Raw genomic sequence first — 15,351 nt, 5'->3', positions numbered from 1 at the left:
CGTGAATAGCATTTCGTTATTAGTGTAATACTATTTTTTAATGGTTTTAATTAAGCAGGTCCTTGTTTTCATCATATGTGTACTAGTGTTGCTCGATGGCTTAATGGTTAATAGCCGGATTATGGATATAAATGCCTGCTAGAGTTCATTTCCTGCTCAGTCCTAGGACTTGGTTCAAATGGCTCTGAGCACTATGCGACTTAACTTCTGTGGTCATCAGTCGCCTAGAACTTACAACTAATTAAACCTAATTAACCTAAGGACATCACACACATCCATGCCCGAGGCAGGATTCGAACCTGCGAACGTAGCGGTCGCTCGGTTCCAGACTGTAGCGCCTAGAACCGCACGGCCACTCCGGCGGGCAGTCCTAGGACTATTCTATGTCTCTTATCACTTCTTTTAACCCTGGAATTGTTTGTTAATGTGAAAACGGCCAAGCTGCGCCTTTGTTCGGAATCCATCTTAAACTTTAGGCCCACTTGTCACTGTCTGGCTAAGTTAGATCTGATGAATAAAAGAACATAGCTTACTACCTCAATCACGCCCACACCTTGCAAGGTACTATGGTGTCCAAACTAACCTTCGCGTCAATAACAAATTTTACCTTTATGTCTTCACTCTGGTGAGCAGATTTCACTTGCAATTTTATACTTAATCGCTCATGAAACTGATAGATGATTTCCATCTGAGTTAGGAAAGAGAAATACAGTTCCAAAAATAGTATTCGATAGTAGCACTTTTAACAGAGCTATGTTGGCCGTTGTAGGATGTATTTCTCAGAGATAAAATCCACTCAAAAACATTTCTCTTTATGGACAAACTAGAGATGTATCAAGTGACGTTGTTTACGCGTTGACTTTCCTGCTTATCTGTTACATGGAGCACGACCTACGTTTCTTTAATCCGTCTCGTAGCTGCCACTCGAAACGACCTAGCCTAATCAATGATTGGTTGATTATTTTTCCACAGAAGTTTGTTTGACTGTCGACGCATGTGACACAGTCTGCTGAGGTCGAATCTACTATCGATTTTACAAAGGGAATCTTATGCAGTAGCGCAGTTGCTGGCCTAGGTCTAGGTGAATTGCCTGTGCGGTCTGCATATTTCGCGAGATGAGCCCTATAGTGCAACTACCGTCAATATTAGCGAAGAAAGTTACAGCGTCACCGCTGGTAAGAATTTTTTGTTTACATACTGTTGACACGTAGATTAACCTTTTAAAAAAACGGAGCAGTTTTGCGTGTGTACATATTTCTGGCAATGATTATGTAACAGGTTTTCGATGTGCAGAGAAAGTGTATTATTAATGTGTATTGTTACCGTTTAATCGTATGCTGCCGACGTTTAATCGTTCTGTCTCCATTCAACGTCAATGAACAATAGGCCTACTTGCAACAGCAATGTAAAATCAGGACATATCTCAGTTCAATGCGTTCTTTTGCTATTGATCGCATACTGGTTATTATGATCCAAATTTCAAAATGTTGTGACGAAATTCACATGCGGAAAACAATTGTCCAGTAACCATTGCTACAATTTAGTCAAATAATATTGTTTAAAATAATGGATGAATGAAGAACGTTACGTAATGTAGGTCCAATGCTTAGCTAGAGAACAGGCGGAGGTGTAGGCGCAGTAGCCGGTTACTGAGTATTCCTAAGAAGTCAGTTATGCTAATAAATGTCGTGCATTTGCAATATTTAATGCGAAGTGACTGTATATGTTAGTGCACTTTATTTTTCTCTTTTTGCTATGAGCTGCTGATGTCACTTTCTCTGTGTAACACCGTAGTTAAATAATTTCACAGGTACGCAAAATCAGCAGAACTATAAAGCTTCACGTATAGTAGATACTCCAGGAAACACCAGACACTCTTCGTTGTTCTACGTAGACTATACTGGTATGCGTAAAGTAAATATTGGACAAATTTTTAGTTTCATTGATGCCCTGATAGTATACTACGTATCGGTCTTACAAACTACTTTAGTCTGCATTATTCTCATGTTTCCTAAGAATTCTTGTATTTGGATCATTCTATGCCAAATGGCCTAAATTTAAATAAGGTCCTCCCACGACTGTCACCAATTTCGATTAGCCTAGATTTTTGAGGGCTTATGTTTATATTTCATAATATTAGAATAGTCATCATCCTCATCCTGCAACGTTTCCGGTTATTGGTTAATACTTTTCCTGTTGCATTGCCACGTTTGCTGAACATTACATGGTGAAAGAAATGCAGAACATGCATGCTCAAAAGATAACTATGGCAAAAAATTACTGAGTTGATTGATATACTGTTTGGTGGGCAAACAAAACCTGCTGTGAATAAAGTTGGGAAAAGACTCATTTGTAAATAGGAGTGAATTGGGGTTAGTGCTATTAAATCATATTTCAGGTAGGGTGCATATCAGCTAAAGACCAAGGTGGTGGTTAGTGACCTAACTGGAAATAAGCATTAAAAGTTTCTAGAATAATGTGATGAGCCTTAACAAACAAGGAGACTATATGGGACTGAAAGGAAGCCATTTCAAAGTGACATCATTCGCAAAAAGAGAGAGAGTGGAAACATTGTAGTTTTCATAGATGTCTTTCATCTGTGCTCGTCTGATACTGAAATGTAAGTAACGGAAGGAGTATAGGTTACTCACTGTGTAGTTGAAACAAGGTGTATTTATTAGTGAGATTACATGAATAAAGAAACTAAAGCTGTCACCAACCTAGAAGTTTGAAAATCAGGCTATAGTCTTTTGCTAGATATGCTGCTATTGGAGATAGTCTGTCCTTACCTTCCTCTGACCTTCAAACTAACACCCATCCAGTTACAGTGATATGTATAACTTAACATAGAATTTGAGCCCCAGTGCAGCTTAGTTAAGTGCACAAAGAAATTCTAGGTCTGACCGAGAACTTCTGGATTTGTAGACTAAGACATAATGATTCAATGAATCATTAATATTGAAAAACATGGTTATACCTTCTCAGCTACGTGGACACAAACAAATTGTGTATTGAACATTAATTTTACGTTTTGTTGGTAACATTAGTTGTACATTATACAGAGGGAGGGGGAGTGTGTGTGTGTGTGTGTGTGTGTGTGTGTGTGTGTGTGTGTATGAGAGGGATCTGGTCAGGAATGATGACTATACAGTTTTTGGTTATAGTTGCATCGGTACAAATCTGAGAACACAGAAAATGAATAAAGTCCTAAGCAGTGTAATTCTTCTAGACTCTCCCATGTAGATATGAGGATGGTTAAGATTTTTAAGGGAAACAATCTTATTACAATTAAGTCTCAAAACAGATCTTGACCAAATCATCCTCCCTGCTGGCAAACACTCCTCAACTCTACTACTTGACTGAAAGTCTCTGCCAAGCATCTGATTCCTCCCCCTTACAAGACCTGTCACTCTGATGTCATCCCAAAAATCCAGCATAACCTCCAGTCCCTACTGAAATCCTTAGGCCGCTCCCAGAAACTCTCCCATGAATGCATCTCCCTCCTTACCCCAACGAAACCTTGCGCACCAATCTCCTGCATGCTCCCTAAAATTCACAGAGCTAACCACTCGGGACACTCTATTAGAACTGGTCGTTGTGTTCCTAATGAAAGAATTTTCACTCTTGTTGACAAACTCCTCCAACCGATTGCTCGAAATAAAGCCTCACGCCTCAGAGTCGACTCGGCATAAGGAAAACGCAACACTGTTGCCAGCTTTCAACCATGAAGTGCAAACTGTTGCAGAGAAAAAAAAAATTGTGATAACAGTGAGACATTGCCATAGAGATGTTTACAAAATCTCATTACATGATTAGTTGAGGTAGGTGACAGACATTCAGATCCAAACCCACTACTTCATTCCTCATACACCTTACCAACTATATCATGAGCATAATGTTGTCTCCTTTGAGGGGAAGGTGTATAAACATATGTGGCACTCTACTATGTGGGCAATCTGAGGGAACCTTCCTAGTCTCCCCAACCTCTCGTCAGGTTCAGGTTCATTAATGATGTTTTCATGATCTGAACTCGGCCAAGACACCTTATCCTCATTCCTATACCTCAACCCCATCTGCTTCACCTGATCGTTCTCAACCCAATATGACACCTTCCTGGGTGTTGACCTCCACCTCTTTCATGGCTCTGCCCATATTAATTCCACTAAACACTGCCTCTATCTGCATTTCAACAGCAGTTGTTCCTTCCACGCCAAAAAATTACTCCCATGCAGCCTGCCCATCTGTGGATGAGAATTTCCTTTCAGACAGGCACCACCCTCCAAATATGGGCCACAAACACATTTCCCGTGCATATACTCACACCCCCACAATCATCACACCACCTCCAAGAACCAGCTGCAAAGTAGTCCCCCCTCCCCTCCCCCCATCATCTAGCATCACCTTGAACTGGAGCAATTGTACCATATCCTTCGCCAGGGCTTTGATTGTCTATACCTAGGAATGAGGACATCCTACCCAAGATGCTCCCCACTCTTGCTAAAGTGGTATTCCATCACCTCCCCAATGTACACAATACCCTATCCCAACGCTGTGCCACTACCACTCCCAACCTCTTTCTATAGGGATCATATTCCATTGGAAGACCCAGATGTAAGACTGCCCAGTCTACCCACACAGCACATCCTACTCCAGTCCTGTCACATGTTTTCCTGCCTGATCAGGGGCAGGGTCATCTGTGAAAGCAGCCATGTCATATACCACTCTGCTGTAATCACTGTACAACGTTCTATGTTAGTATGGCTACCAACCAGCTGTCCACAAGAGCAGCCACTGCCAAAGTATGGCCAAGAACAAAGTTGACCACCCAGTAGTACAACTTGCAGCAGAGCACAACATGCTTGATTTCAAGGACTGTATCATAACCCAGATGATGTGGATTCTTCCCTCCACCAGCTTTTCTAAACTACACAGCTGAGAATTATCCTTGCAGCACATCCTTTGTTCCCGTAACCCTCCTTGCTTCAGTCTGTTAGCTCATCATCCCCACACCTTCCACCCAGCAGTTTCCACTTCCTTTGTGCTGTCCATGTCACATTTATTGTGCCTCACACCCCACCGGCTTCGATACCTGTGCGGCTTATACCTAGCCTGTGTACCTACCACCCCTCCCCCATGCATTCCTAGCCAATGAACCTGCTGGCTCCCTCTAAGCCACTAGCTACCTAGACTAATACCTGCATCCCACCAACTCTTCCATTGTCCACTCTGTCCAACACAACCACCTCCACCCTACCCTAGTCCACATGCTGACTAAGCCACTAGCTACCTAGACTAATACCTGCATCCCACCAACTCTTCCACTGTCCACTCTGTCCAACACAACCACCTCCACCCTACCCTAGTCCACATGCTGAAATGCAGTCCCCACATGTTGGGGATTGCGTGTCCAGTTGGCACACTGTAGGGTGTGTGTGTGTGTGTGTGTGGGGAGGGGGGGGGGGGGAGAATTTAAATTTTTGTCCGACATGATGTAATGGTTACTGAAGTATGATCAAAATCCTTATTTTCAGAAAAACTTTGCTCTCTCAAGTGTGGCCTCAAGGAAGCTGCATTTTGGTGGCAGTGTAAAACAGAGTGAAGCCAAAAAATCAGAACAGGTGAGTTGATAGATATGTCACTATTTGTTCAGCGTGTGGTAGGCAGCTGTTCTACGGTAACTGCTCATGTGTGTATATTACTTCCTTAAGCTTCTCAAAAGTAAAATTGAATTGTGAGCAGATGCAAACATGAATCCCTGCCTGAAACACAGCAAATTGCTCTGATGTGAGATATAGAGTAGAAAAATGATACTGTTTCTTCCTTTTTACAACCTGATTTTGATTTTTTAAAAATCAGCTCATAAATATCAAACTTACTTCACAGGTAGCATTTCGGAAATTTTTGTTACTCAGATTTTTTTTACTAATAACTAAGTGAAAATGCAGTAATCCTGACAGTAGCAAATAATGCCCAGTAGATAACTGATGTGTAATGTTTTGGACTATGGATAGCTATAGGCCTCCAATAGACTGTATGTTGTAAAGGTTTGAGAGAAGTCTGTATAATATCTCTGGCCATATTCTGTATAAGAACTTCGTCGTATTGTGCGAACTCTGTATTGGTGTTCTAGGCTTTAGACATTTATACACCAATGTGCTCATTATTGAACGAATGACAGTGAAAAGTTACTGAACATTGAATTTATTATTTGCGAAAGCCTTTATATGAATAATTCTGAAATTTGTTGAAACAATCAAATTTCAGTAGTAATGGAACAGTGAACTTCGGAGCACTATAAGGCTGGAACTTTGTTTGCCTTCTGGAGAAGTTTCTAGTGAAATGTGATCTGGGATATAAGCCTGTACAATGCTGGTAGGTTTCGCATGTTTCTCTCATGAGAATGGTTTGTCAACATAAAAATTTAAAGCTGTTACTTCCAGTAATATCTCACCACTTTGTACAGAGTAGCAGGATAAGCTTTATCTCATTTATGACAGCTGATTATTGTGTGTAATGCTCAATTAGTCATGTGAAATTATTTTAATTCACATATTTAAAGAAAGTCATGAACTAACCACTTTCTTGAACAATGGAAAATCAAAGATGGAATGTGACAGTATTATGAAAAGTATAGTTGCTACTCACCATATAGTGGAGATGCTGAGTTGCAGACAGGCTCAACAAAAAGACTGTCAGGAAGAAAGATTTTTCCAAATGCAACTCTGCCACAATTCTACACACACACAACCACATTTTCTGGCTGCTGAGACCAGACTGTGTGTGTGTGTGTGTGTGTGTGTGTGTGTGTGTGTGTGAGAGTAGTCCTTAGTGTAAGTTCAGTTAAGAAGTTTGTAACATATACCAAAAGTTATAAGTGTAATATGGATTATAGAATAATTATAGACAATCACACACTGTGTATTGGAGATATTAAACAGTTGATAGGTATCTATACACAAAGTTGAATAAAGTAATTTAACTTTTGATGTAGGACTTGTTTCAGAGCAGTGGCGGATACATATGGGGGGTGCCCCCCCCCCCCCCCCTGCTGAACCGCGCACATTGCCAACCCTGCCAGTCAGCTCACATGCTATTCATTTGTTTCTTTAATCGCTTGACTCAACTGAATCGAGTTATTGTATTTGCCTATGTAGCATGCGCATCCGCATCATCGTATTTTTTGTGTTTCTGTGTGGCACGTAGATAGCTAAAACGTACCTACAAGAAAAGTTGCATGTATTACTAAAGTAGAAAGAAGTTTTTCAACATTGCGGCGTACAAAGACATGGCTGAGGTCGACAATGGAGGAGGATCAGCTTAATGGCTTAGCTCTGTTGAATACTCACCCTGACATTGATTGTCCTATTGACGATGTGATTAACCAATTTGCCAGGAAGAATAGTCGCATAGAATTCATCTTTTAAGGAAGAGAACCACAATTGTAACAAACAATTGTATCATTAAGATGACATTGTCTTGTATATGTGTATAATCAGTTTAAATAAAACTTTCTTAAACTTCGCATGTGGCTTGATTATTTTTTACTATGGTATAAAACATACACAATGTAGGATAAGGTTAGGCAGTACTGGGTAAGAAGTCAGCTATGGCCTTGTCAATGGAACCATCACAGCGTTCACCTTAGCAACTTGGGAAAACCATGGAAAAATGGAAAACCAATTGTAGGATGGCTAGATGGGGTAGAACCCTTCTCCACCCACAAAACTGTTACAGTGCATTAACATTGACTTAGCCACGTCACTCAGTACATGATTAGGAAAGAAAACCACATATCCATAGTCTGGAAGGAGATTACAACATGCACAATAAATATGAACAGTGATATATTTAGAACATGAAAGTTTGTTATATTGCACTTCTGAAAAAAAAAATGTAAACACAACACATTATTGGCTGTAGTCTAGATCAGGACCATTGGTGAGTGCTGCCAACATTGCTGCACAAAACACGTAAGTATGCCACTGGACCTTATGTAGACTTTTTTAACACTGCTGAAAAGTAAATTACACAAACACCAGCTAACAGTAGATCTACCAAAACTAATCTTCTGACCTATCCTTCCTCTGTAGAGATGTACGGCCTTCCATTTGAAACAGAGAAAACTGGAAACAAACAGCACAGACATTCTTGCGCAAAGACACACACATTGTGAACTCTACAATAAATGAGGGCTTAGTATTTCTATAATCTAACATAATCATTTACTATATAGAAACACACCTCAGCAAGAAATGATTTTAACTGCGCACGGAAAGTCATTACTTTCCCCAATCTCTTTCTGTATGATGGTAATACATTACGAAGAATTTACATTTTTACTCCACAAGCCATCTTACAACGTGTTGCAGGGGGTACTGTGTGTCCTGTCACTTCCTCCATTTGCTGTTCCAGTCTCAAAAGGTTCACAGGAAAAACAATTGCTGGTAAACCTTTGTGTAGGCTTGAATCTCTCTGATTTTATCTTCATGGCCTTTTTACGAGATATACAGAGGAGGAAGCAATATATTGCTTGACTCTTCTAGCAATGCACACTCTTGGAACCTTTAACAGTAAGCACCATGATGATGCAGAATACCTCTGTTGCACTATCTACCACTGGTGCTTTCACATTTACTGAATGAACCTGTAACAAAATGGATCTTCTCTATTTCCTCTATCATTCCTATCTGATATTGATGCCAGATTGACAAACAATATTAAAGTACTGGTCAAATGAAACTTTTGTAAGTTACTTCCTTTATTGATGGATTACATTTCCCGAGGATTATTCCAGTGAACCTTAATCTGGCATCTGCTTTACTTGTGATTAATTTTATGAGGGCATTCCTCTTTAAATTGCCCCATACGCATACTTCTAGATATTTTATGGGAGTGACTGCATTCAGTAATTGTTTTTCTTTTATGTAATCATGTATTAATGTGTTCATGATATGCTACATTTGCTTATGTTGAGGGTCAGTTGACACCAAAATGCCTCATATATCTTAAAGTAAGGGTTGTTTCTGCTTGCTCCACATGGAGGGGCAAACAGTTGAGTGTTATACCTATGGTATTCACTATTAGTGTGTAGGTTTCCAAGACTGGCTCTTTATCAGCGCACATTTGTATAAATAAGGGGAGGTTACTGTAAGCATGTACAAATTTTTAAATAGCAGATTGCAGTGAGCTGTTGTGGATCTGTGTGACAAGATTCGAGTAACCATTTTCTGCAGTGTAAAAGTTTTATCTGATGGAACTACTACTTATTCTCCAGAATCATTCCATAAGCTTAAAGGGACTGGAAGTGACCAAAGCAAAACATTCTAGCATGTTCTGAAGAACATTCTTTAGAAATGGTTCTCAGAGCAAAACATGTTGAACTGTGTGTCTGGGAGAGTTTTGTTACATGGTCTTTTTAGTTTGTATCAATCAACATACATCCCTAAAAGTTTTGTGCATTGTGCTATTTCTAACTCATTTTCACCCATTACCAGTTGAAGATCTTGGTTTTGAGTCATTTTTCCAAGTTGAACGTAATTTTTTTCATTTTGCATGAAGGGTCAGCCTGTTGATATTGGACCATGAATGCAAGGTCTTGAGTACTTAATTAGTTGTTGCAGACAGTGATTCCTTAACATTGCTAACTATTACACTAGTTCTGCAAACAACATGATCTTAGCTGCAGTTACAAGGGTCTGTATGTCATTTGTGTAAATACAGAACAGAAAGAAGCCTACCACACTACCTCCTGTACCTATTTTTGTGACTTTCTATTAACCAAATACTTAAGATTAGAATGAGCTGAATTGGGTTCCATAACCTTTTATGTTTTGCAGAGATGATTGAAACCCCTTGTTTTATACCCCATGTATCCCAATTGCTTCCCAATTACCTAATAGAATTTCATGACTAATAGTAACCAAAGCTTTAGAAAGATTTAAATTAACTCAAACAGCACTGTTGGTTTTGCCTAGGCTTCTAATCATTTCATCTGTGTAAGTCGTTATTGCTGTTTCTGAAAGACTGATGCTCAAGAGGTACAAACATACCAGGATTGTGAAATTGTTTATTGATCATAAATTATTTGAGACATGCGGATTAACCAGATGAGTCATGATAAAAGTTTTTCAAGGTCATCGTTGAATTTAGATGGACTAGTCATTCCTGGTTGTCAGCAAGCTACTGTAGGTGATTCCAAACACAGGTAAACTATTTCCTAATACCTTGACTTGGGCCCATTGACCTTGCTATGCAGATATATTGAGGATGGTTGTTACGAAACACTGCAGCTGCTGTTTGGACTACTTCATACAGTTCAGTACCAGAGGAAAATAAATGTCTTGTCTTTTTTTTAAAAAATAAGTATGTGCACAGCAGCTCAGTATGCTTTACATTAGGTGAATCACACTCCGTACATCCAATAGAAAGCAAATGAAATTGACACAGCAGTTCTACTATGAAATGAAATGTATTGTAGTTAAATATGGTAAATTTAAGAATTCCTATGAATATAGGTAGAAGTAGTTGCTGAACAGACCACTGGTAGAAATTCTACCATTAACAGAGTTTTAATTTTGCACATCGAAAATTAACTTTCTACATACTATCATCTAAAAATCGGAATGTAATTGCAGGATTTCGTATTTTTTGAGTTCCAGGGAGACAGCAACACGTTGCGAACAATTCCTGAAAATTTCATAGCATTAGCACATATACATTTTGAGAAAAGGCTTCTGATAATGTAAAAATGTAAAACGGAGGTTCAAAGATTTTCTTCTCATACTTCTACGTGTAATAAGCTTACCTCAGTTTTAAAAATCCTTCATACTGATACTCCTAACCCTCCAGGTTCCTCTTCTCTCCTCTTAGAATCTTCCTGGCCTTCATTTTCAGGTAAGACACTGATCTCTTTAGCTTTCTTAACCCAGCTCTCAGTGATGGTGTAAAATGCTTTTGTTGTAAACACACCAGGATCTATACCACCTCTCTTCAGCACTTCAATTCTGCTATTATTGCCATTATTGTAACATAAAACTGCATCATAGACACCTTGTTTTAAGTACTTAAAGTCCACAGAATGTCGTTTTTGAGCATCTAATCCAAATTAAATTATTGAGGCTTTCATTTTCATTTTGTGTCTTTTCCATGAATACGCTTCCTCAATAAATCATGGTTTGGAAGAAACCTGAATGTGGGCTTAATTGCATTCATAACAGGTTCTGGCAATGAGTGTTCATGTGAATATGGCTCATTTCTGTTGTTTAACTTACACCAATTGTCTTTCAGGAAACCGATTATGCATTGGTGTTTGGTCAGTGGATAGTTTGAGGGGGGAAAAAAATTGCCCAAACAGCACCCCTCATTGCCTCTAAATTAGTGTGGTTTTCCTGATAGCTCTTCCATAAAATAACTGAAGAGAATAAGTTTCTTTCAGAATAAGATCTCCTTTTCCTCAGTGTTTTTCCATCCTCAAGTACTTCCTCTCTTCTCTTTCAGCAAGTGACAAAGCATACCACGAAGCTTCTTTGGGATGTGGCCAACACATTCAAACTTTTCAATTGTTGTATTGTATGGATTTTTCCGTTACAGCTTTGAACAAAGAGGAGTGCCCATCACCAAGTTATTTGGAGCGCTGTCTTCAGCGTTCTCTTGACCGTCTTTACTCCTGGAGTGTCGCCAATGGCTTCCGTTTTTCTGCCGAGAAGACGGTCTGTATTAACTTCTGGCGCTACAAAGAGTTTCTCCCACCGTCCTTACGACTCGGTCCCGTTGCTCTCCCATTCGTGGAGACAACAAAATTTTTAGGTCTTACATTTGACAGGAAACTTAGTTGGTCTCCACATGTGTCATATTTGGCTGCCCGTTGTACCCGTTCTCTAAATGTCCTCCGTGTTCTCAGTGGTATGTCATGAGGAGCGGATCGAACCGTCCTGCTTCGTCTATATCGGTCGATCGTCCGCTCAAAGCTGGATTATGGGAGCTTCGTATACTCCTCTGCACGGCCATCCATCTTACGCTGCCTCAACTCCATACAACATCGGGGTTTACGACTTGCGATCGGAGCGTTTTATACTAGTCCTGTCGAGAGTCTTCATGCTGACGCTGGTGAGTTGCCACTCACCTACCGGCGCGATATACTGCTTTGTCGGTATGCCTGTCGGCTACTGGCAATACCCGACCACCCGTCTTATCGTTCCTCTCGACAGTCAATACGGGTTGTATGGCTCTGCCCTGCTACCCCCTGGAGTTCGCTTTCGTCGCCTCCTTCAACACCTTAATTTTTCACTCCCTGCAACCTTTCGAGTGGGTGAGAGCCACACGCCACCTTGGCTCCAGGCTCAGGTTCGCGTCCACCTTGACCTCTGCTCGCTCCCAAAGGAGGTTACCCCCGGTTCAGTCTACCACTCCCGTTTTATCGAACTTCGTTCGAAGTTCATTAATATGACCTTCATTTATACAGATGGCTCTAAGACCAATGACGGGGTTGGGTGTTCCTTTATTGTCGGGGCACAAAGTTTCAAATACCGGCTCCATGGCCTTTGTTCGGTCTTCACAGCTGAGCTCTTTGCCCTCTACCAGGCTGTCCTTTACATCTGCCGCCACCGACATTCTGCATATGTCATCTGCTCCGATTCCCTGAGCGCTATCCAGAGCCTCAGTGATCCGTACCCGGTTCACCCTTTCGTGCACCGGATCCAACGCTCTCTTCAGCAGCTGGTGGACGTCGGTTCTCCGGTTAGTTTTATGTGGGTTCCTGGCCATGTCGGTATCCCTGGGAACGAAGCTGCAGATGCCGCGGCCAAGGCTGCGGTCCTCCAGCCTCGGACAGCATCTTGTTGTGTCCCTTCGTCAGACTGTAGCAGGGTAATTTGTCGGCGCATTTTATCGCAGTGGCATGCCGATTGGGCTGCACTTACAGACAACAAACTTCGGGCCCTGAAACCTCTTCCCGTGGCTTGGACGTCCTCCTCATGCCCTTCTCGGCGGGAGGAGGTCGTTTTGGCCCGGTTACGAATTGGCCACTGCCGGTTCAGCCATCGCCATCTGCTGACGGCTGCGCCGGCGCCATTCTGCCCCTGTGGGCAATTGCTGACGGTCTGCCATATTTTAACGGTCTGTCCGGATTTTAACACCCTGCGTCTTGATCTTGGCCTGCCCTGTACTGTAGAAGCCATTTTAGCGGATGACCCACGAGCAGCTGCTCGCGTTCATTTTATCAATTTTACAACCCTCTCAAAGGACATTTGATTCTGCTGTTTTCCTTTTTTACTCCTATGCCTGTCAGTCTGTCTTTTATCGTGTTTTCCGTTTCGTTGCTGTTTTAAACTTGTGACTCGTGGTGCATTCCTCACATAGTCTGGGCGCTAATGACCGTTGAAGTTGTGCGCCCTAAAACCACAAAAAAAAAAAAAAAAAAAAAAAAAAAAAAAAAAAAAAAAAAAAAAAAAAAAAAAAAAACAAGTTATTTAATATATCTAACAACATACTGGTCCTCAGATCTGGAGAACATCCTCACAACTGCAGTAGCCTCCATGCTCCCATTTGAGCCACTATAATTTTTAGAACATGCTACTGCATGCTTTTCTTGCCACAGTTTCTCACTGTCTTCATTGTGGGACATTTTCCTTGTTGCACATTGGTGACAGTATTTAGAGATAATTTCTACATCTAAAACTTCACCTGAGTCAATACCAATAACAGATGCAACTCCATACAGAGATGAGACCCATTTTTATCAAGGTCCCATCTACACACACAATCAAGTCAGTAACATTTGTAGGAGATTCACTGTCATGAATATCTACTCCAGGATCTATTTCTTTTTCATTTATTTCCACCAATTCCTCCACTGCTTCCTTCATAGAAATTTTGGCATAGAAACAGCATCAGAAAACCACACAATAAATTAGCTCCTCCCCTGCCCTGTCCAAGGCGTCTCAGAGCTTATGCTAACCTAAAATTGCTTTAGAAAGATTTAAATTAACTCAAACAGCACTGTTGGTTTTGCCTAGGTTTCTAATCATTTCATCTGTGTAAGCCATTATTGCTGTTTCTGAAAGAGTGATGCTCAAAAGGTAGAAACATACCAGGATAGGTACCAGCGTCAGGGGTGTTTTTATATATATATATATATATATATATATATATATATATATATATATATATATATATATATATATAATATATATATATATATATATATATATATATATATATATATATATATATGAGGAAAATGAAAATTCATAGCCACACGAATTACCAATTAATTTAAAATCAATCACAAGCTATTCCTACTCTTCTTTCTTCAGCAACAATCATGCATTCCATATTTTTACAGTTAGAACATGAAATCATGAAATCTTTGCAGCCTGGCAGAGAAGATATAAATCAATAAGTTTGAATCCAGTGGAATCCATATCAAAATCATTCTTGCACCTGTACAATTCTTCTGTCCCAAGTTTCAGTCCTGAAGCTGAGAGCTTATGTTCTTCATTTCGAGCTGCTTCCTCTTTTTTGTTGGTAAACCAATATCCATGAAACCTCTGTTTCCTAAACACAGTTTTTCCACTGCCTGTTATGCATAAATCTTGACTTCCACGTAAAGGTTTGCGAATTTAACCTTCCACTTACTAATATTTGTTGGTATTATCAAAATGTAAATAAACCACGTGCAAGAAAGTTTTCAGCTGAAGATACAGATGTCAGCCAAGGATATTGAAAGAAAATAGCCTTCACGCTGACAAAAATTCTGCTAAAGCAAGCAATTTCTCAAATGTTGAAAAAGGTGGGAGTGACTGCCAGTGCAGAGTTAATCAGTTAAACAGTTTAAAGGCATTTCTAAAGCTGCTATCACAATAAAATTCACACCCAACATAGATTAAACTGTGTAGATAAAGAAAATAATATTTTAAAAAATGGGTTTTTTGGACCAAAATCAATTACAACTGCAACTGTCAGTCCATTTTAAAGCAAAAATATTTGCTGATGGCCACTTACTCATTCCTCGGCACAAAAAAGAAGCCTGGACAAACATATGCAGAATGGGTGACTGATTTTACATGTGTTGCAAGGGACTGCAATTGCATATGTGAACATGACTGCCAAGAGAGTGCTTTTGTGAACAAATCAGATACAGTATGTGATTCAAAGTATCTGGACACCTGGCTGGAATTGACTTAAAAGTTCGTGGTGCCCTCCATTGGTAATGCTGGAATTCAGTATGGTGTTGGCCCACCCTTAGCCTTCATGACAGCTTCCACTCTCACAGGCATACGTTCAATCAGGTGCTGGGACGTTTCTTCGAGAATGGCAGCCCATTCTTCATGGAGTGCAGCACTTAGTGGTCGG

General features: G+C 40.3%; 1 protein-coding gene across 1 annotated transcript in view; it reads left to right on the top strand.

Annotated features, from left to right (window-relative positions):
* The first annotated feature begins 1,018 nt into the window (after positions 1-1,018).
* The window catches only part of LOC126457318 (succinate dehydrogenase [ubiquinone] flavoprotein subunit, mitochondrial), a 101,172-nt gene continuing 86,839 nt past the window's right edge, over positions 1,019-15,351 (top strand). Inside the window, exons 1-2 of the mRNA XM_050093512.1 lie at positions 1,019-1,175; positions 5,532-5,618. Coding sequence (XP_049949469.1) covers positions 1,116-1,175; positions 5,532-5,618 — 147 coding nt within the window. The 5' untranslated portion in view covers positions 1,019-1,115. The remainder of the gene's footprint in view (positions 1,176-5,531; positions 5,619-15,351) is intronic.

The sequence above is a fragment of the Schistocerca serialis genome, chromosome 2 (genome assembly GCF_023864345.2).
Source record: "Schistocerca serialis cubense isolate TAMUIC-IGC-003099 chromosome 2, iqSchSeri2.2, whole genome shotgun sequence".
NCBI lineage: Eukaryota > Metazoa > Arthropoda > Insecta > Orthoptera > Acrididae > Schistocerca > Schistocerca serialis.
This window is presented reverse-complemented; position numbering and strand designations above follow the sequence as displayed.